The sequence below is a fragment of the Rhinatrema bivittatum genome, chromosome 1 (assembly GCF_901001135.1).
Source record: "Rhinatrema bivittatum chromosome 1, aRhiBiv1.1, whole genome shotgun sequence".
NCBI lineage: Eukaryota > Metazoa > Chordata > Amphibia > Gymnophiona > Rhinatrematidae > Rhinatrema > Rhinatrema bivittatum.
Window position 1 is genome coordinate 144,361,663 of NC_042615.1, and position 23,963 is coordinate 144,385,625.

General features: G+C 41.8%; 1 protein-coding gene across 11 annotated transcripts in view; it reads left to right on the top strand.

The window, feature by feature from the left end:
- FRYL (FRY like transcription coactivator) overlaps window positions 1–23,963 on the top strand; it is a 978,233-nt gene that overhangs the window by 548,189 nt on the left and 406,081 nt on the right. For all 11 annotated transcript variants that reach the window (XM_029588005.1, XM_029588013.1, XM_029587996.1 and 8 more), the window contains one exon: window positions 16,798–16,884. In XM_029588005.1, coding sequence (XP_029443865.1) covers window positions 16,798–16,884 — 87 coding nt within the window. The remainder of the gene's footprint in view (window positions 1–16,797; window positions 16,885–23,963) is intronic.

The window sequence follows — 23,963 nt, forward strand, 5'->3', positions numbered from 1 at the left end:
CGGTTCCACACCAAACAGAACAAAGTTTTCCTTCCCCCTCACGAAGAGCAGGAAACTGATGGAACAATCACGACAATTGATGACCAGTGCACTCCCCAAAGTATGGGACTATCTTCAAGTCTTCAGCCTCATGACATCAATCCAGGAGGTCATTCCGTGGGCAAGAGCCCATACGTGACCGCCCCAGCGCTCCCTACTGCCACGATGGAACCCACTGTCCCAGGACTACTCAATTCACCTCCAACTACCAGCAGAGGTTCGGGCTCAACTCCAATGGTGGCTACAAGAAGACCACCTAAGCAGATGAGAGAGCCTATCCCCACCGAACTGGATTTTATTCACCACGGATGCAAGCCTGTGAGGGTGGGGAACCCACTGTCAGGAATTTCGAGCCTACTGTAATATTTGCCTGCCATCAGGTTATATCTGTTAATCTGTTGGTCACTAAGGTGATGGCAAAAGACTTTTGTCATGTTTCACATCTTTTTTAGTTGAATGTAATTATTCTCTATAATAATTCAGTGTGAGGGAAAGGGTTACATTATGAATATATTTAGACGGTGGTTTTTCCTCACTAGCACCAGAATAGAGAGGGGTGGCACCCGACCGCATTATTTATGGTTCTCATCCCTAAATACGAGGGGAATAAAAAAAAAAATAGAATATGAGACATAGGGTTATTAGGTTTTGCAGGGGGGGGGGGGGGTAGGGTTTATAGATAATGGAGGATGGACTTGGGTTATTTCTATTGGGGGGGGGGGGGGTAGGGTTTTCAGGTCAGTCAAGTGGGATAGCTAGTAATGAGGAATCTCACATGAACTTTCAGACCTTGATTCCCATCATGTCTTTAGGGAAAGCTTTCCTTTCTTTATATTTAACATTGAACAGGTACCGAGACCTTTCAAGCCGATGGCCCAGGCTGAGGGGTGATCGGTCTGGGTGGTACAACTTGCTATTTTTATGATCAGATTTTCTCATTCTTTGACTACTTGATGGGGAGTGTAAGATGCATTTCATGGATGGGGGGTATAGAATCGCCCATTAAAAGATATGTTTTCAGCTTGCAGCGACATAAAGCATCAATAGCTGTGATTCAAGAAACCCACCTGTCTGCAGAGGAAAGCAAGAAATTAAAGAGAAGCTGGGTAGGACAATGCTTTTTTGCTCCTGCAAAGAAAAGAAAGGCAGGGGTGGCATTTTTATTTCGTAAATCATTACATTTTCAGGTGTCCCAGCAATTTAACAATCCTGAGGGGAGATATCTAATTCTGGTAGGCAAACTAATGGGACAAGAATTTACATTTTGTAATGTTTATGCTCCAAATGATTACAGCCACAAATTTTTATTGGTGTTAGTTGGTCAGATACTACAATTTGTTAAAGGTTAGTTGGTATTATTGGAGATTTTAATTGTGTTCATGACATTGGTATAGATAGATCTAATGTCAGTAAGCAAAGGGAGGGAAGGAAACCAAAAGGGATCAGATTTTTGTATAGCGAATTGAATCTTTTGGATAACTGGAGAACTTTGCATCCTACAGAGCGTGACTACACGCTCATGCCACAATGTCCCAAATTATTTAATATCTGACAATCTTTTCTCTAAAATGAAGTTAGCAAAAATTGGGACTATTGAGATTTTAGACTGTGCTATGTTATGGATAGAGTTAATCCTGAATTTGAATGTAGACAGACCTAAAATCTGGAGATTTCCTAGTTCTCTTTAAAGATCTTGAATTTAAAAAGTTTTTTTTCAGACCAAGTGGGAAGAGTATGCTAACCATAATTCTCAACATGAAGTTAATGCCTGTTTATTTTGGGAAAACAGTAAAGCAGTTATGAGAGGGGAAATCACCTCTTTCTTAATGAAAAGATCTGAGGACCTACATAAAATTATTTTGCAATTGGAAAAATGGGTACAGGAAGCCAAATCAAATATGACACGTAACAACACACATAGTGCTCAAGCAGAATATAGGGTTGCATTAGTTGCTTTAAATTCTTCTTTACACATGAAGGCTCAAAGATCTCTGCAATTTGAATCCCATAGACTATTTCGCTTTGGAATAAGGCGGGCAAGTTACTCGCTATTATGGTCCGGCTTCAGAAAGGTAAACCTTATATTGATAAATTAAAGGATGAACATGGTCAGGTTTTATCAAAGGGGGCAGATATCTGTGAAGTCTTTAGATCCTTTTACTTAAAGCTATATCATGAAGACAGAGCAGGGGGTAGTATGCAGGAAGAGGAGTTTTTTTTTAATCTTCCACTCCCTAAGATCACTGAGCAGCAACTAGCGATACTCAACAAACCCGTAGAATTGCAAGAGCTCTGTCAAGTGATCAAATCGAGTAAAAATCATAAAGCTCTCTCAGGCCAGATGGGATGAGTGCAGGATACTATAAGATCTTGATTGGTCAACTAGCAGTCCTGCTCCCAAGATGTTTTCAAGACGCTCAGGAGAAAGGGGTTTTCCCAGAGGGCTTCACTAGGGCTTACATTATGGTTCTGGAGAAGCCGGGCAAAGATTTATCAAAACCGGCCTCTTACAGACCTATTTCCCTTCTGAACTATGAAGCAAAACTTTATGCCAAAATTCTAGTGGACCAGTTAAGTTTAATTCTCCCCTCTTATCTGTGATAGCTAGGTGGGCTTTGTTAAAGGGCAAGCCATTAGTATTATGACAAAGCTAGTGATAGCTATGGAAGAATCTAAACGTTGTTGCTGCCCAGCTATGGTAGTCTGCTTCGACTCTGAAAAAGCTTTCAACAGGGTCTTATGGGAATATTTGTTTTTCGTATTAGGGAGATATGGTCTCTCGGGAGATTCTCAAGAATATTTCCATGCTGTACCAAAAGCCATGTTCCGTGATTATGGCAAATGGACATACATCTTCCAACTTCACTCAGTTCAGGGGTACAAGACAAGGTTGCCCGCTATCGCCTCTCCTACACATTCTCTCCGTAGATCCTCTGTCGTAAAATATAATCTGACCCTCAGATAAAAGGGTTTGAACTAGGGTCCCAGGTGTTTAAAACCGCAACGTTTGCTGGCGATGTTTTGGCATTTTTGACCATGCCACAGGACTCCTTGGAACAGGTCTTTCACCTTCAAACCCTATTTGGTTCCTTCACAGGGCTTAAAATCAATGTTGATAAGTCAGAGTCTCTAGAGATCTATGGGGAGATAGGGGCTAATTGGAATGGGTTTTTCCTTTGAAATGGGTTCCGTTATCGATGCAGTATTTGGGAATTAAGCTTACAAGGGATTTTGGTAATCTTTGAGACAAATATTCTCAGTCTATTAAAATCAATGGAATACAAATTGCAGACTTGGGTCCATGCTTCCTCTTTCCCTTTTAGGGCGAATGTTTTTAGTCAAAATGATTGAACTGCCTAAGTGGTTCTATGTTCTGCAACAACTACCTCTCTGGTTACATAAAAAAAGTTTATACGTATCAATGCAATTTTGCAACATTTCTTATGGGAACATCACAAACCTAGACTTCCTTTGAGTTCCCTGATAGATTTTTCCTAGGGAGGATTAAGATGCCCTAATTGGAGGGACTATAATTTATCTTGCTTACTACACCACATTAAACCCAATCTGTTGCTATATAAGCTGTTAGCTATAACCATTTTGCTTCCTTTGTTATAACCTTTCCATATCTATTATTATACCAGTTATGTTGTTATACCAGTTGTTTTTTCACTTGTAACTCGTTGTTTTACCTGTAAACCGGAGTGAAGGCCTCTAGCTAAACTTCGGTATATAAAAGCATATAAATAAAATAAAGACTGGCTAATGGGGTGTAGTGTTTTTTTTCCTCTCACATTTGTACAAGAATGGCTAAGTCCTTTTCTGCCAGGAAATCTTGTCCAACTTAAGGAAAGGGATGTCCCAATACAATTTAGGAAAAACCTTTTATTGACAGCTGAATGTCGAGCATGGGCTTATCTATGTCGGTCTAAACTAAAGTTAACAGATACAAATACCTCTCTCTTAACGTTACAAAGCAATCCTCAATTCACTCCAGGGATAGGTAATACATTATTTCACAAGTGGTCTCTAATGGGGCTGGGATGTTTACTTCAGTTTTTTAAGCCTAATTCTAATGTAGTTAAAAGCTTTCAAGAATTATGTGAGCAATTTCATCTTTCGCACAAAGACGTTTATGCTTACTTACAATCCAGACATTACATACAACAACTCTGTAAAAATAGGGCAGATTTTTTGACCTCCCTATCCATGCAAGACTTTTTCAAAGGTTCCAGGGCGAAACCAAACTCATGTATGGTATATAAACAAGTCAATAAATGTTCAGTCCTAAACAAAGCCAACCGAGATATTCACAATGAGGGTGTTGTTATAGCAAAATGGGAGAAGCATGCGGGATTCTCTTTACAAAAATCAGATGTTGTATCAATCTTACGAAATTGTTTCACCAGTGTAGAAAATGTAACCCTACAAGAAGTGGGATATAAAGTTCTTCAGTGTATATATGTTTCGAGAGTACAGTCTTTCTCAGCTAAAATGAGTGACACAGATAAATGCATAAAGTGTATGGTTGAAAAGGCATAAAGTGTATGGTGGAAAACAAAACTCTATAAACTTCTACATTTTGAATACTTGACAGCCAAACACAAGTTCAAATCAGTGATTGACGAATGTTTGGTAATCTGGAAAGGTTATTGGGCTAATCTTACAACAGATATGAGGAACTACATAATTCAATTTTGAGAGAATTGGTTACCCTTGTTAAAGCTCTCTCCTTTATATTGCAAGATGGACTTTGGGGGTTAGGGGTTTGTTACTCATTGTTTGTTTGGCTGTATGTTTTTTTAAAGGTGAACCAACTTTAAAACAAAGTACGAGTGAAAAAAAAATGAATGGAACCAGTTTAGAACGGTATTTGTCAGGCCGATGGATTGCAGTCGAAAGAAGGATTTTGAGGTCTAATGTATCAAAGGCAGCTGAGATATCTAGTAAGATTAAAATGTAGTCAGTGTTGGTGTTGAAGCCTCTAATTGTGGTGTTAAAGGAAGATAGTAATAAGGTTTCTGTGCTATGGCCTTTATGAAATCCATGTTTGAATGAAGAAGATCATTGTCAGTTAAATAATCAGTGAGCTGATGTAGAACCACTGATTCAGTTAGGTTTACTAGTGTTGTGAGCTATGCAGTTGGGCGTGTTAAGATTTTTAATGTCTGTTTTTTTCCTTTGGATTTGGGAGGATAGATGTTTGAACATGTCGGGACAAATGCCAGAGTCAAGAGATTGATTTATGAGTTGGCAAAGAAAATCACTGGCATAATCACATAAAGCTTTTAGATAATGACCAGAGCAGGGGTTGAAAGGCGAAAAGGAGATTTTTATTTTATGTAGTATGCAGGCGATGGTGGCGGCATCTACATGGAAAAAAACAGACCAATTGCAGTTCGTTGGCGATGGCATAGGTTTGGGACAAGGGAGTTCTGAAAAACTGTTTGCGATATTAGAAATTTTATCTTGAAAATATATTGCTATACAGTTGCAAAGAGCATTATCAACTTCGGAGTGAGAGATTTGAGAAATTGTAGTTAGGATTTTTACAATGTTAAATAGAACTGAGATTTCCATTTGCAGCAATAATTTTGTGTGAATAAAACATTTTTATTTGGCAATGGCTCTCTCTCTTTTGTATTTTCTTAGGCAACTGAAAAATAGCTGAGAATGTACGGTGTTTTCTAGGGTGTTTTACTAGGGCAAATTGACAAACTAAACAACAGCAAATCACCTGGACCAGATAGTATACATCCTAGAGTGCTGAAAAAACTGAAAAGAAATTGCAGACCTGCTAGTAGAAATTTGTATACTATCATTAAAATTGTCTATGGTACCTGAAAACTAGAGGACTGCCAGTGTAATGCCAATTTTTATAAAGGGCTCAAAGGGTGATCTAGGAAACTACAGACTAGTGAGTTTGATATCTGTGCCAAGCAAAATGGTAGAAATTATAAAGAACAAAATTGCTAAATATGATAGGCATAGTTTAATGGGACAAAGAGAACATGGGTTTAGCCAAGGGAAGCCTTGCCTTGCCTATTTGATACATTATTTTCAGGTCATAAATAAACATGGACAAGTTGAGCCAGTTAATATTGTGTATCTGAATTTCCAGAAAGCCTTTGATAAAGTCCCTTATGAGAGACTTCTTAGAAAATTAAAAAGTTATGGGTTGGGGGAAGTTTGCTATTGTGAATTGCAAACTGGTTAAAAGAGTGTAGGTAAACATCCAGGAAGGTGGTTAAAAGAGAGTAGGGATAATTGGCAAATTTTCCCAGTGGAAAAAACTGAATAGAGTGCCCCAGGGATCTGTTCTGAGCTACCACTATTTAATATATTTATAAATGACCCGGAAACGGGGACAAGTGAGATGATCAAATTTGCCGTTGATCGTCGCAAGAAGATTGTGAGAAATTGCAAGAAGACCGTGCGAAACTGGTAGACTGGGCATGCAAATAGTAAATGAAATTTAATGTGGACAAATACAAACTGATGCACTTAGGGAAAAGTAGCCCAAATTATAGCCGCACAATGCAGGGTTCCACATTAGGAGTTACCATTTAGGAAAAGGATCTAAGCGTCATTGTTGGTAATACATTGAAATCTTCAGCTCAGTGTGCAGCAGCAGCCAAGAAAGCAAATAGAATGTTAGGAATTATTAGGAAAAGAATGGAGAATAAAACAATATTCTAATGCCTCTGTATTACTCCATCATGATTTCATCTTGAATATTGTGTGCAGTTCTGGTCAATGCATGTCAAAAAAGATATAGCAGAATTAGAAAAGGTAGAGAAGGATGATCAAAATGATAAAGGAAATGGAAAAAATCCCTTCGAAGAAAAGCTAAAGAGGTTAGAACTTTTCAGCTTGGAGAAAAGATGGCTGAGGGGAGATATGATAGAGGTCTATAAAATGAGTGGAGTGGAATGAGTAAATGTTAATTGGTTGTTTGCTCTTTCAAAGAGAGCAAAGACTAGGTAACACATAATGAAGTTACTCTGTGATACATTTAAAACTAATAAAGACATTTTTTTTTACTCAATTAAGCTCTGAAATTCATTGCCAGATGATCTGGTGAAAAATTAGTGTAGCTGCATTTAAAAAAGCTTTGGACAAGGTCCTTGAGGAAAAGTCCATAAACAATTATTAAGGTGGACTTGGGGAAATTCACTGATTATCCCTGGGCTAAACAGCATGGAATCTATCTCCCCCCTTGGGATCCTGCCAGATACTTGTGACCTGTAATTGGCCACTGTTGGAAACAGAATACTGGGCTTGATGGATCTTTGGTCTGACCCAGTATGGCAAATCTTATGTCTTATGTTCTTATTTTTGTAAGTGATATTGCAGAAGGACTATCAGGAAATTTTGTCTTTTTGCAGCAGATACTAAAATCTGCAACAAGGTAAACATCCAGGAAGGTGTGAAAAACATGAGGAGAGATCTAGCATAGGCTGAGAAATGATCTAGAGTCTGGCAGCTAAGATTAATGCTAAACAATGTAGAGTCATGCACTGGGTTTCAGAAACCAAAGGGAGTGGTACAGTCTGGAGGGTGAAATTCTTATATGCACGAATAAAGAGCAAGAAGTGTGTGTGTGTGTGTGTGTGTGTGGGGTGTGGGGGGAGGGGGGTGATTGTATCTGATGATCTCAAGGTAGCCAAACAGGTGGATAAGGCAACAACAAAAACCCAAAAGATTCTTGGATGCATAGCGAGAGGAATGATTAAAAAAAAGGTGATATTGCCTCTTCATAAGTCTCTGGTGAGACCTCATTTGAAATACAATGTAAAGTTTGGAGACCACACCTTCAAAAGGATATAAAAAAGATGGAGACCAGTCCAGAGGGTGGCTACTAAAATGGTTAGTGGATTTAATTGTAAAGAATATGAGGATAAACTTAAAAATGTAAACATTTATGCTTTAGAACAGTGGTTCTCAACCCTGTCCTGGGGACGCCCCCAGCCAGTCGGGTTTTCAGGATATCCACAATGAATATGCATGAGAGAGAATTTGCATGTTATGGAGGCAGTGTATGCAAATTTTCTCTCATGCATATTCATTGTGGATATCCTGAAAACCCGACTGACTGGGAGGGTCCCCAGGACAGGATTGAGAACCACTGCTCTAGAAGAAAGGCAAAATAGGAGAAATATATTTAAATACCTCCAAGGAATCAATGTACAAGAGTCAGGTGTTTTCAAAAGAAAGGAGATTCTGGAGCAAGGGGTCACAGGATAAGGGTGAAGGTGCTAGTAAGAAGAGTAAACTACGGAAATAATTTTGTATAGAAGGGATAGTAGCTGCATAGAACAGCCTCCCATTGGAGGTGGTGGAGACAAGGACAGTATATGAATTCAGAACAGCATGGGACAAGCACAGGGGATATCTGAGCTTGGGTATTTAAACCCAGCTCAGATCTCAGCACCTTGCCTTGGCAACAGGTCTGGCTCCTTGGTGAGTGCGTTGTTGCTTGGTCCTGATCCTGCATTCCCGATCCGGCTCCACTCCTGCACCCGTCCTCGGACTGACTTCCAGGTTTTGACTTCTGCTTGGTATCCTGACTCCGCTTCTTCGCTGCCTGTCCTGACTTCCAGCCACCATTCTGCCACTTTGCTGCCTGGCCTGACTGCTGGTTTGTTCCCGGTTTCGCCTGCCTGCTGCCAGCCCCGACCTGGTCTGCCTAACGCCGCCTTGTCGTCCTGCGGACACCTCTTTGGGAGAGACCTGCGCCTAGGTCCTGCCGGCCCCGGCATCCAAGGGCTCAACCTGAGGGGAACGTGGGCTGGTATAGGTGAAGCTCCTGTTGGGTCCTCCCCACCTGTACCACCTCCCGACGATGAGGATCACTGGAGGTCAAGGATCTACATACAAAACAAATATCAGAAATATATTTGTTTCAAATTCCCTTTCAAATTAGCAATGGCTGCAAGAACATTCACTGAAGCAGTAGTGGTGGTAGCAGCATTTTTAAGAAAAGAAGAGATTTTTATGGTTCATCCAAATTTGAATGACTAGTTAAGCAGAGTATAATCCTGTCCAGAAAGCATTACAGTATCTAATAGACTGGTATCGTTTTTAGAAAGTTTTGGCTTGATAATTATGAAAAAAGCAATCTTATCATGTCTCAGACTCTTGGATATCTGGTCACACTAGTCAATACCATCAAAGATAATCGAACAAGTAAACAAACAAATTCTTGACACAAGGAACTCCAAGAGCATGGGACTACCTTCAACTGATAGGGATAATGGCTGCAACTCTAAACCTAGTACCATGGGCCAGATCTCATATGCGACTTCTGTAGAATTCTCTTCTTTACCATTATTCTCCTCAAACTTAAAACTACAAATGTCATTTTCTCCTTCCTATTCAAATGTAGAGTCTGATTTGATGGTCAGAGATAAAGAATCTATTAAAGGGTGTGAGTCTAGAAGCAACACCATGCTAGATTTTAGTAACCACAGATGCGAGTCTAACAGGATAGTTAGCACATTGCCAGGATCAAGTTATTCAGGGAAAATGGACAAGGAAGGAAATCACTTGGTCAATCAATAGGTAAGAAACTAAAACAATAAGATTAGTACTATCATTTTCAACCCTCATGAAGGGAAGAGCATAGAGAGTTCTGTGCAACTGCAATAGCATTTGTGAATAAACAGGGAAGAACTCAAGTCGAGGAATTTCAGAGGAGACCAATCTTTTGTTCAGTTGGGTGGAAAGAAATCTTTTACAGATTTCAGAACTATACCTTGCAGGTCAAGAATATGTAAAAACTAGTTTTCTAAGCAGAAATCTTCTGGATCCAGGCAAGAGAACTTGGACAAGAGGCCTTTCAAACGATAGGCCTGAATCACTTCACTTTAGTTATAGGCATGTGAAAAAATACATTTCTGCCTTACCTTAAATGGATCTTATAGCTACTCAAAAAAAACTAATTTATAGTCGAAGTAAAGAATATGGAAGTGAAGGGATAGCTACACTGATTCAGTCATGCCCAAAGCTGAATTTTAATGTATTCATTCTCTACATTACATTGATAAGTCAAACAATAAGAAAAATAGAGAAGGAAAAAGGGCAGGTAATTCTAGTGGCACCAGGTTTGCCAAGGAGATCATGGTATGCAGACCTAATGAGTTTACAATTCAATTGACCTCTAAAGCTATCAGTTGCCTAAGGTCTTTTATTCCAGGGTCCATTAGTAATGGAAGACCCATCTCTACTTTATCCTATGGCATAGATCTTGAAAAGTCAAGATTACATTAAAAAAAAAAAAAAGGCTACTCTTCCTTTGTAATTTTTGCTTTGTTAAAAGCAAGAATTCTAACATCACTAGCATACGTTCATGTGTGGTAGGTGGAGGAACATTGCAAAAATTGTTTAATATCCCCTTGTTTGGCAGATATACCAAATATATGAACTTTTCTACAAAAAGGTTTAGAAAAGGGTTTATCATAAAACTGTAAGGACTAAAAAGGTTACATCTTTAAATCTGCAGCGATGCCGGCAGCCCCCCTCTTTGCCGCCCTCCCTTTCCTGCAATAGCCTCGCCTTACCTCATCTCTCTCTCTCTGCCGGGGCTTGCGCAGTCGGCGCAGCCCATTCAGGGCAAGAGCCCGCTCACCCCCAAGGGTGAGCCGCGCAGAGCAGAGCAATCAGCGAATTCAAAAGAAAATAAAAAGAAAATTTCCCGAGGCAAACGTGAAGGCAGGAACCAGCGGTGAGTCTTGCCGCGCCCCTACTACCTCAGCCGGCCTATCAGGAGCCGACTGAGGACCCTTTAAATCTGCAGCGGCATCGCGTGCCCGAAGGAGCATGACCTAAGGGGCCTGCCCCTTAGTGCGCCCCTTTGTGAGCCCCCAGGACAGAGGCCCCCTCACATGCCACCACTCCCTTACACTAATTCATCCGAGCCTTCACCCAGCATTCTCCAGCTTCCATCTTTTCATCCTTCCTCTTCCAGCCTCGGCCAGCAGTCCTCCAGTCCTTACCGCACTCATTGAGCTTTGCCAGCTTCTGCCAGCTTCCACGAGCCATTGCCAGCACTCATCCAGCATTCGCCAGCATCTACCATAACAACCCACATCCAGCATTCATCCAGCACGCATCCAGCATTCATCCAGCAGTCCTCCAGTCCTTGCCGCACTCATCCAGCTTTGCCAGCTTCTGCCAGCTTCCACCAGCCTTTGCCAGAACTCATCCAGCATTCACCAGCATCTACCATCATCAACCCACATCCAGCTTTCATCCAGCACGCATCCAGCATTCATCCAGCAGTCCTCTAGTCCTTGCCGCACTCATCCAGCTTTGCCAGCTTCTGCCAGCTTCCACCAGCCTTTGCCAGCAGTCATCCAGCCGTTGCCAGCATATACCAGCATCTCATTTGCCAGCATCTGCCAGACCGACATATACTCAACTCTCTCAAGCAACCCTCAACATGCTCAACCTTCGCTTCATCATAAAGACACGCTCCCAATACCCAACCTGCTCCTAGTGTTCCAGCACCAGCATCTTACCGCTCCCAATCAGACTCCAATCAACCACATCAGATAAAAACTCATTCAACTCTCTCAAACAACTCCCTACACACAAGCAATTCCCAACTCTCTCATCCAATCATCAGCAGTCATCTCTAAGACCGACTCAGACAGGAGACTCAAAGACCACTATCTACAGCTCATACACACAACAACCCTCCTCTTCTACACCATCTGAGAAGGCACTATGCAAACCTACTCCATCCCTATCATTTATCGTCACCACACTCACCACTCGAGGCTTTTCAACGAACCCTGAACCATACTACGAGATCACTCATCCCAATCATGATTTCACCCCTCACCCAGCTATTAGGACTCACAATATTCACTCTAACCCTCTTCAACGCTCAGTCCCTTACAAAGAAAACCCACATCCTTAATGATTATCTGCTGGACTCCAAACCAGACGTCTGTGCCATCACAGAAACCTGGTTTAAAAAGTTCCGACACTCCCCTGATAAACCAACTACCGATACACGTCTATGACTTTTTCTCAATCCCAAGACACAAAAAAAGAGGAGGCGGGCTGCTCCTAGCCATCAAAAAAGAACTCAATCTCAACCAGCAACCAGTCAAGACCTCCTCTACAAAACTGGAACTAGGTCTGTTCAAGTCAAAACATATTCAAATTCTTCTAGTATACGCTCCACCAGGATTACTAGACACCGATGCCTCCCCCCTCATAGAAACCATTGCCAAACACATCAACACGGACTCACCAGCTATGATACTGGGGGACTTCAATATACATGTTGACGCCTCACCGCTCTCTCCCAATTGTGAAACCTTCCTCACCACACTCGGGGCTATGGGCTTTGAACAAATTATCAATAAACCCACCCATAAAGCAGGACACATGGTCGACCTCATCTTCATAAACTCAAACCTATCATACAATAACGTCCCAGACTGCACCCCTGTCCCCTGATCTGACCATTCCCTGATATCAGCTACCCTCATGACTCAAGGAAACCCTATTCAGCCTCAACCTCATTCTACCATCCACTTCCAGAAACCATGTGCCTCCGACACTCTTAGTGAATATCTATCCAAGGAATTCTCTAACCTGGATATCTCCAACCCCAACTCAGCCCTTCTATCCTGGCGCAATATCACAGAGTCAATAGCCAATAAACTTTGCCCCAAAACGACGAAAATCATCAGTTGGACACAAAAAAGGAAACAAACCTGGTTCTCTCCAGAACTTAAATGGATGAAGCAAGACCTCAGACACAAGGAAGGCATATGGCGTAAGACCCCCAACATCACAGCACTATCCGATTATAAATGCACCCTCCATCTCTACAAGATCTCTCTTTACAGACAAAAAAAGAATTTTATGCCAGCAGAATTCATGATATACAATATGATGCCAGGGTCCTGTTCTCCTATGTATTCCAACTCACAAAACCCTCTGTCCCTACCATTCCAGACGAACAGGCTCAATCCAAAGCAAATGAGCTAGCACTCTTCTTTCAGGATAAAATTACAAACACCCTAGCGCTTCTCCCCCCATCCTCCCCCTCCCCCCCCCCGCCCTAAGCTCCAACACTATATCTTACCCTGGAGCCACCCTCGACTCCTTTGAGCCCACTACCCCTCTGGAGATTGAATCCACCCTCAAGAAGTTGAAACCATCCAGCCATCCGAAGGACCACATCCCGACTAAACTTCTGCTCCTCATCCCAGGCACTATCTCCAGATCACTGGCTAACATCATAAACTGCTCCCTAGCCCAAGGAATCTACCCGGATGAGCTAAAAACGGCGTCCCTCAAACCCCTCTTGAAGAAACCCAACCTGGACACAAAAGAACTCTCCAATTTTCGACCTATATCCAACCTCCCTTTTCTAGCGAAACTCACAGAGAAAGTGGTGAACTCACAGCTCTCAGACTCCCTGGAGGAACATAAAATCCTATACCCTTCCCAGTACGGCTTCCGTAAATCATCCAGTACAGAAACCCTCCTCATCTCCCTATCAGACCACATCCTTATGGGCCTAGACAAAGGGCTTTCTTTCCTACTTGTCCTCCTAGACATCTCTGTGGCATTCAACACCATGAACCACGCCGTCCTTCTAAACTGCCTCTCAGACATCGGATTATCAGGACTCGCCCTCAGATGGTTCAACTCCTTCCTCAACAACAGAAGCTTCAAGGTTAGAATCAATAACAAAGAATCCCCAAATTTCAAATCAACTCTAGGCATCCCCCAAGGCTCTTTTCTATCCCCTACCCTCTTCAATATCTACTTACTGCCCCTCTGTCAGCTGCTCACAAACCTAAACTTAATACACTACCTCTATGCAGATGCCATTCAGATCTTGATCCCCATAAAAGAATCCCTCCCAAAAACGCTTACCTACTGGGAAAATTGCCTTAAGTCCATTAACCGCCTCCTCACCAGCCTGAACCTGGTTCTCAATGCAGCCAAGACAGAAATCCTTCTTATCTCCCCCCACCACTCTGCCCGTACTGATCAGACATTTCCCAACTCCCAGATCTCTCAAGTAAGAGACTTAGGAGTAATCCTTGATAACCATCTGAATTTAAAGAAATCAATCAACAATATCACTAAGGACTGTTTCTATAAGCTTCAAGTTCTGAAAAGACTCAAACCCCTTCTTCACTTCCAGGACTTCAGAACTGTCATCCAGCCAATGCTTTTCTCTAAAACTGACTACTGTAATGCTCTGCTCTTGGGGCTCCCCATCTCCGCCACCAAACCACTACAGATGCTCTAGAACGCAGCAGCTAGAATCTTAACCAACACCAACCAGGGAGCTCATATCACCCCCATACTCCGAAACCTGCACTGGCTGCCAATAAAATACAGAATCTTGCACAAGGCACTCACCATAATCCACAAAACCATCCACAATCAACTCCCACTAGACCTTCAGATCCCTTTTAAACTCTACTCATCCGCAAGACCCATCAGAGAAGCATATAAAGGAACCCTACAAGTCCCACCAACTAAATCCACGCGCCTAACTTCCACCAAAGAACGTGCATTCTCCACAGCGGGCCCCGTCATTTGGAACAACTTGCCGACTGACCTAAGATTGGAACCCTGCCTTCTAACCTTCCGAAGAAAACTTAAGACTTGGCTTTTCCTCCAAGCCTTCCCCTAATTTCTAAAATGTCAAACCAGACTCAGCCCAACTGACTAGACTCTCGGACAAGACCCAGTATTTTTCATATGTATTTAACTTCTAGTTTATTGCTGTCTTTCTGCTTCCCAGCTACTCTAGCCCCCAAGTTCAATTTCCTTGTTATATGTAACTTTGCTTTGGCCTTCTTGTTATATGGTTATTTAGTTAGTCCCTAAGTTCCATGTAAATCGGTTTGATATGAATCCTTTTCATGAAGGTCGGTATAGAAAAATGTTAAATAAATAAATCTTCCTGTTTCAAGCATTTGTGCCACAGTGGAATCTAAATTTGGTCTTAAAAGCACTTATATCAAAAACTTCAGAAAAATCTTTAATTACAAATTTTAATATAAAGTTAATTTTTTTAAGTTTAATAAACTGCTTTATCATGGGAGTACTGGCTTTAACTGTCCTGCACTACAGTGATGCCACAGAAAATCATGTATCTGCCTCCATCTGCTGAAAGGGGAACATAACCCAATCATTTTGGACTGGTGAGGCAGGACGAAAGGAAAGGCAATGATCAAATAACTATAAATTTCTCCTTGTACTGTAATACAATATTGGTAAGGCAGAAATGTATTTTTTCACATGCCTATAACTAAGTGAAGTGATTCAGAACCTCATTGATTTAGATGTTATATAGATACACAGAGGATGTCTTTCAAACTACTATGTGCGACAGCATATATGCACGCATATGGCCACGTGTAGATGTACAATATCATTTATAACTCGCACTTATTATAAAATATGCATAGCTTTAACTTGGAACATGATGTGCGTACATATGCTTACATACAAATATATGCAATGCATTGAAGGGGTATACTTTTCCTACCTATTTTAAAAATACCCAAGTGAAAATAAAGTAGGACTTATTCATGCCAAATATGATTTACACGTGCAAGTTGGCACATTTTAAAATATGCTTGCATAGTTGAAGTTAACCAGTTTATCTATTACTCCACCATTTCACCCAGACCTTTTACAGGTCATCAAGGCCCTCCTGATTTTTCAGCCTGATCTCCCTCCAGTTCACTTAGACTTCTCATCCAGTCAATACTACGCAATAAACAAGTCTTATATAAATTACAACAGATAATTATCAGGTGCAAAAATACATAAGTTGCTAAATATACATGTGTAATTGTCTTTTAAAATAACAGCTTGCTTTGGTAAATGTTGACCCCATCCCAGAACACCTCTAGAACATTCCTTTTATTTGCATGCCTATGTGAACGCAAAATGTAAAGTACATCATTACTTTAGACTTTTATAAAATACACAGACTACTTACACGCATATATGCTAATTTTTACACACATAACTCTTTGAAAATTATCTCTTTAGTGTTTACTTATTTCTGTATTTATAATTGTGAAACAAGGTGATTTTCATATTTATTTTGTACTTTAGCGAGATGCATGTGCAGCTATGGTGATACATCATATGCATAATCATTGTGGATATCAACCAGATTTGTTAAGGGACGCTCCAGGGCTCGTTTGGGTTCTACTTCTCTGGGGCATGCATTTATATAGGTTGTTAAATTTTACCTCACAGGGCTTTTGGTATAAAATGCATCATTTGTTATCTCTGCTCTAAACTGCCTCTGCTTGCTGGAATATTTTTATTTTAAAATTTCCACGCTAATCCTGGTAACAGCCATCTTTTCATCAGTATTTTATTTTCTAACGCTTCTGTGCCAAACATTCTTTTCTATAATTCTGTTAAGCATGGATGTATCATGAACTAGAACCTTGAGAAGAAGACGGCTACTGCCAAGAAAAGTCAGGATAACATAGGAATGAAGAGATTTAAGAGCCATTGTAACAAATGTAGCTATTACAAAATTGTTTTTCATGTATTTGCATGTTGATAGGATCCTGACATTCTGCTATAAGAAAACTGTAATATTACTGAACTTATTTCATAAGCTGTTATATCAGGGTATCAGTTTTTAACATTTGGCATATCTTATGAAAGACATCCAGTTTCTTGATGCTGGCACAAGTTAATATAACTATTTTATAAGAACCATTTGTATCTCTGCAGGAACGTTTGGATTTTGCAATGAAAGAAATAATATTTGATCTTCTCAGCGTTGGAAAGTCTTCTAAAACCTTTACCATTAATCCAGAGGTAAAATAATTTGAAGTGATTCAGTGGCACGTCACCAGTTAAGTTCCAATTTAACCAGCTAAGTGGCAATATCTGAATATTTGACCATGATCAGCAACTGCCATTTAGCCAGCTAACTGTTTACCTGGCTAAACAGTTAGCCAGATAAGTGAGGGCTAGGATGTGGGGGTGTTCCAGGGCAGAGCTACTTATATGGCTAACTTAGCTGAATATTGGCACTTATCTGGCTAAGTCTAGGACAGCTATTTGGCTGGCCTAAGTTAGATATACTTATCCATTTAACTTATCCAGATAGACGAGCATATTCAGCAGCATTTCTATACCACTGAATATCTCAGCCAAGCTAACTTGTTCAACTGGATATTGGCTAAATATTGGCCTTTCAGATTTTATAGTTGGCAATTATATGTGATATGTTAGTTTCGTACAGTACCTTTGGCTTGTCCAAAAAATGTAGTAGTAAAACTATTACAAGCAGCTAAGAGGTATTCACCTTTTGATCATGGTGCCAGCTGGCGATTAAAACCCTTGTCAATCACAGACATTAATTATCAGTAGTAGGTTTTTTGGGGGGATAAAATGCAAACATTTTTATTTTATGTCCTATGTGGTGACCTTGCCCCCTCTGGGCCTTGAGCGTAGAATGGGCTGACTCAGTCCTTGTGCTTATTACCTTTTGTTCAGAATGTGGATAGAGCACTGATGTTCAAGTGGTGACAGGGTGGGGATTGGACATTGGAGGTACCAGGGGGGAGGTTGGAGGAAATGTAATGGAGATATAGGGGAAGGAAGAGAATGAAATTTAAGGTATGCAGTGTTGTGAGAAAATGGAATAGAAGTGCAAATGACAGGGGGAGGAGAGTAGAATTGGAGAGATACTGAGAGATGAGGGGAGAGAATGAAATTGGAGATATGCCAAGGTGGGAAGGGGGAGACTAGAATTGGAAGTATACCAGAGAGGGATGTTAATGTAATTGGTTATATGCTGGGAGAGGAGGGGAGGATGGAATTAGAGGTATGAGGGAGGGGAAATTAATGGAATTAGAGATCCAATGGTTAGGGGGTTTGGTTTTGCATAGGAATAGGGTTTAATGGATTGGAACTTAAAGTACAGTAGGGGAAAGGTGCTTACAGTGCAGCACCAATAATTTATTTATTTCGAGATTTTTATATACTGCGGCACGTTACAAACATCACCTCTGTTTACAATGAACCATAATTCTGCAACATGCTTTACAATCAATTGACAATAGAACAAACAAATCTCAAATGAAGTAAAAGAAAATAGCACAAACATATAATACAATTGCGTCAAGCCTAACAGGGGGAAGTTATATAATGGGAAGACTATATATAACTAGATATTTTCAAACATGAGCAGTAAGAGGAGTAATAGGTTGAAATATTTTTGGGGTAGGGTAAAAATTGTATGTGAATACATTTATACATTCAAAAGATTTTTTACCAGTGTGAGATGAACATTGAGGGAAGAAGGGTGCATGGGAGGGGAGGATTGAGTATGTGTATGTGAAAGAATGTGAAACATTTTACATTAAGATGATTTTTACCAGTCTGAAATGATCATTGAGGTAAGGAGGGAGAAAGAGAGGGGAAGGTGAGAACAGCAGTTCTGAAGAGGAGTAGTCCATTATGGATAGAATTGTTTGAATAGCCAGGTTTTAAGGTTTTGTTTAAATTTCTTATGGCAGGGCTCCTGGCACAGGTTGGTGGGCATTTTATTCCAAAGGTTGGTTCCTGCTATAGTAAATGAGCGTTCTCTCGTCGAAACATGTTTGATATGTTTGTGGGAGTCTGGAGTTTGGCTTGGTGAATTGTTCTTGTTGGTCTATTTGATTTGTGGAATATGAAATGGTCAGAGAACCATTGCATATCTTGGTTGTGGATGGACTTGTGTATGAGGGTAAGGACTTTGTATAAAATCCTAGATGCTACAGGTAGCCAGTGAAGGGATTGGAGTGCGGGCATAATGTGTTCGTGGCAGTGTGCATTGGTGAGTATGCGGGCAGCTGCGTTTTGTAGCATCTGTAACGGTTGTAGCGAATTTTTTGGCAGTCCTAGTAGGATGGAATTGCAGTAGTCCAGTTTTGACAATATTGTAGCCTATAGAACTGTCCGGAAGTCGTGTGGGTGCAGGAGAGATTTAATTCTTTTTAGAGTATGGAGTTTGAAGAATCCATTTTTAATGGTTGCAGCGATTAATTTTTTTAATGAGAAATGGTTGTCAATGATGATGCCGAGGCTGCGGACCTGCTGTAAAGTGAGAGGGCCAGATTGTGAATGAAGGGTTGGGTTGAGAGAGATATTATTTTGCGGTGTGATGATGAGTAGTTCTGTTTTGCTAATATTTATTGCTAAAAAGTTTTCCGTGAGGAGATTCTTTATTTCTGCGAGTGCAGTATCCCAGATTTTCAGAGCGTTGGGCAGGGAGTCGTTAATGGGGATGAGGATCTGCACGTCATCTGCATATAAGAAGTGCAGGAATCCCAGTTTCATCAAGAGTCGACAGAGGGGGGTAAGATAGATATTGAAAAGAGTAGAAGAGAGAGAGGATTCTTGAGGTACTCCTTGTAGCAGTTTTCTGGGTTTGGATTCATGGCGGCCAATTTTTACACTGTATTTCCTATTGTTCAGAAAGGATTGGAGCCAGCATAGGGCAGAGCCGGCGATGCCAATTTGAGATAGACGGGTGATGAGGGTATTGTGGTTGACAGTGTCAAATGCAGATGATATGTCAAGCAGAGCAAGAATGTCCAGTGTCTAGGGTTTTTAGTATAAATTCTAAGAGTGACAGGAGAAGGGTTTCGGTACTATGGTTCTTGCAGAATCCATACTGGGATGGTAGGAATAGCTGATGTTCATTTAGAAATTCTGTAAGTTGCTTGTTTATGATTTTCTCCATTATTTTGGACAGGAAAGGGAGGTTTGAGACTGGGCGATAGACGGTTCAGTAGGGTCCAAATCCAATTTTTTGAGGATAGGCTTTATTATGGCATGCTTGAGTTGTGTGGGTACCAGTCCGGAAGTGATTGATTTGTTGAGAATCTCGGAAATAGGTTTGGCTATCCTTGTAGGAATAGAGAGGAGTGTTTTTGTGGGCATGATATCAAGGGGGTGTATTGCCGGTTTAATCTTTTTGAGAATTGCTTCAATTTCTAGTGCAGTGGTGGTTTCAAAGTTTGTAAGGATAGCTGAGTGGGGCATGGTTTGATTTGGGTTGTGTGTGGGTGGACTGTGAGTGGGTGTGGTGGTGTGTGTTGGTAGTTGGTGAATTGATAGGTAGGGGGGAGGTAGAAAAGCGTGCCATGAGATTATCGATTTTGTCGTGAAAGAAGCTAGTTTTTCACATTTGTTTTTATCCTCGTTGATGCTTAGTGATGTTAAAAGCTAAAGTCAGTCATTGAGTATTTTGTGGTAGAGAGATTTTGGTGATAACACTCCAAAACTGCATTAAAATGATCTGGCAAAAAGTACAGTAAACACATCAGGGGTTTTATTTTGTTGCATCCGTTGGTCGCAGACGGCTGTGACCGCTCTGCCTTACCTCTTTTCTACCCTTTTCCTCCTCCTTGGGCAAGATGGCTGCCTCCGGTGCCGAGTGCCAAAACCCTCGGCATCTCCAGCTCAGCATGGGCATCCCAGTCCGCCATGCTCCGTCCTGTGGCACGTTGCCTACGCCTATGTACACATCATGGTGGGAACCTTGGGGGCGTCCCCACCGCATGACGTCAATACCTCCGGGTATTTAAGCCTCCGCTACGCTACCTACTTTGAGTTAGCAAGGACTTCGGTTTAGCTACTCTGACCGCTCTAAGTTGCTCGCTTAGACGCCTCGCTACCCTCCGGGGAATCTCGCTTTTGACAAAGCTCTAGGCACCCGCTCCTTGGGGGCCCCTCGCTTCCAACTACCCTTCCGGGTTTCTACTAACTTGACAACCGCTCCTCGGGGGTGTCTCTCTTTATTTCAGGATCTCCTGTACTATCAGGTACTCGCTTCTCGAGGGCCTACCAGTCCAGTGTATCCTGCACCACAGACCTTTGGTCCCACCATCTTCATTTGCTTGCACTACGCTCCAGTGAGTACCTCTATGATCTGGTTCTCCAACTCCACCCATCAGGCTCGGCTTAACCCGCACCGCGGGTTCCTATCTACGTTGAACATCTGGGTGAGACTTCTACATCTGAGACTGTCAGAACGTATTGGCATCTTGTGGGACTTCAGTGCCTTTACTTCCTGCCTCATACCATCTATCTACAGCAGTACAATAAAGCTTTCCACCTACAAGTGTCCGCTCTCTACATTTAGCCTATCGCTGTGGTTCCCCACGGGGCCCCTCCCCGTGGGAGGAGTCATCTCCACTGCGACTAAGGGTCCACACAATGCCACAAACACAACATATTTTCTCTGAGGACAAGCAGGATATCATCCAGTGGAGCACAGACCATTACTTTTATGTCTACATTTCTAGAACTTTGATTTTAACTCACTAGGCATACCCAGCATGCCATTATGCCATACATCCATGCTTAGGACCCTTCAGTCTCTCCTTTCCATGGAGCCCATAGGTCCTCTTTCTTCTGCTATTCAATGATTTCTCTGGCCTGTTTTTGGTAGGATTCATTTGTTGAGGGCCTTGTGGTCCTTTTTCTACCCTTTCTAGTATCTTAATTTATTTTTGATCATTTTTATTTTGTCCTTGCGCCCAAGGAGAGCGCTAGCTCACTTTCCAAGGGACATCAGCCGCACATCGAGTCTTTCAATTTTGTTTCGTCGATTTTCCATCCAGTCATGGATAAAACAAACCAGTGGTTTCAAACAATGATCTGATTGTAATAGGGTCATGCTGTCACAGATTCTCATGAAAAATGTGTCCTGTACCTAGGGGACATTGCATGACATCCAGAGGTGTCACTGGTCTGTGATCATGACCCCAAAAAGTGTGTCTGTTCTGGCTGGAGTTGATGAAAAAGCACTTTGGGGATAGAGAGACCAGCCCATCAAATGGAGATTTATGAATCCGGGAACTTCCCAGGTGCTGGTGATGCATCAGCATCAAAAGAGGACTGGGCAGCAAGCATTGGGAAGGACCTGGGAGACTGGTCATTGCCTGCTTTACCCCACCTGAAAAAAGTAATGAATTCCACCTCTTTGGTTCCAGCATCAAGGAGTTCTGATGTCATGCATTGAGTGAAGGTGAAGACGTATTGGCATCATTCTCCTTTGGTGCACAATTCTGGGCGTAGGTACATTCTGGCTGTGGCCATGAATCCCCCAAAGCAGTTCTGTGGAGAGGAGAGCTCAGCCTCAATGCAGTCATAAGAACTGCATCAGTCTGTAGGGTCCAGATGTCAGCCATTGACACACCTCTGGTTTCCAAAGAAGACATGACCATCCCTTCTGCTTTCCATGTGATGTTGGTAACAGCACTCTTAAAGGAGAAACCAGAGAAGAAGGTCCAGCAGGCCTTGGATAAGTTGTGAAGTGCTCTGGCATCAGAGTTGATACAGGCTGAGGTCCAACTGCTGCTCTAATCCTTGCAGCTACCTGGCAGCTCTGTACCGGTGCTGATGCTTGTTCCCAGAGAAGAATTGGCATCAGAGATGGCTGCTCTGTTGGTAATCTCCAGTCCATCGGAAGAAGCAGCTTTCCTAAGGCACAGGAATTGCTTGGGTTCCAGCCCCAGGAGAGAAGAGCTTCCCTTTCTGAGGCCTTGTCTACAGAATGAACATTATCTGGGTCATCACCACTGGCATAACAGTCGGATTCTGACTCAATCTTCTTGGGATATGGCTATAGATCTGGAGAGGTGTCTGAAAAAGAGAAAATGACAGGTCTCCCCTCCAATCCTTCTCCTCTAGAAGAGAGAGAGAAATCTCCCATGGAGGAACCTCTTCTTTGCCAGATTTGTCCAACGAATTGGGAAAGCTGTTTCCTTTTGTTTGTTGGAGGATGAAACCAGAAACAACATGCTGGACATCCTCCAGTTCTTGGAGCCTCCTAAGGAGTTCATAGCATCTTTCAGGAGGTACAGATGAGGATGCGGGAAAATTCGTTTTCTGTGGTATCCTGCAAATAAGAAGGTAGACACGATTTATCTCATTCATAAGACTCTCAAATTTGAAAAAGGGTAGCAATCACACCAAACTGTGGTGATTGAATCCGCTCTCAAATGAGCCAAGAGTACTTGAACCCATTCCTCAGTGTACCCAGGAAGAATTCCAGAATGTTGGACACTCTTCAGAGAAAGTATTTCAGGAAGCTATGTTCACTGCCTGCATAACCTCCAACCAGCTCTTTTTGGACTACTACAAGTAAATGCTGGAAGTTGCCAAGCAATTTCCTCAGAAGTAGTGCAATGACCTTCAGTGTGAAAAGGAGTGTGAAAAGCAAATGGTTATGTAGATCTGTGATTTTTTTTAGATGGTATCAAGTGTGTCTGAGGGGGTATTGAAGCCTGCAGACTTTCCTGGCTGTAGGCTTCACACTTCCTAACCAAGGTCCAGAAAAGACTGGCTGACATGCTGTGTACTGGCAATCTTCAGAGATAGGGTTAAGGATGTGGTGGCACAGATCTGTTAACACTGTGCAATGCTTTAGCACCTCCCCACAGCCACTCCACACCCACCCTCCTCTACTAGGAGGTATCTGAGCATGGGGCAGAGGAGACACCTTTTCCAACCGAGGAGGCATTATGCTCTGTCCCTTTGGTTGTGAGTACAACAGACCCCTCATGCCCGCCTAAGCCAGCAGATGGCCCCTAAGCGACAGCCAGCACCCCAGTCAAAACCTGGGTGGGATTTTGAATGGACTGCAGAGAGCATAGCTAGTATCCCTGTACTCTTGCCGGCTTCAGATCGGAGGCAATCTGAGGTTCTACATAAACCATTGGCCAAGTGTTATTTCGAACATGTGGGTGATCAACAACATGAGGAAAGGGTACAGATTACGTTTATTGGGTGTCTCTCTGAATTGACCTTAAGACCCCATTTGTGGTCATTCTCTGTATCATGAATTTTATACCAATGTAATTTTATACCAAGGTAATGTATATTATTTTTTA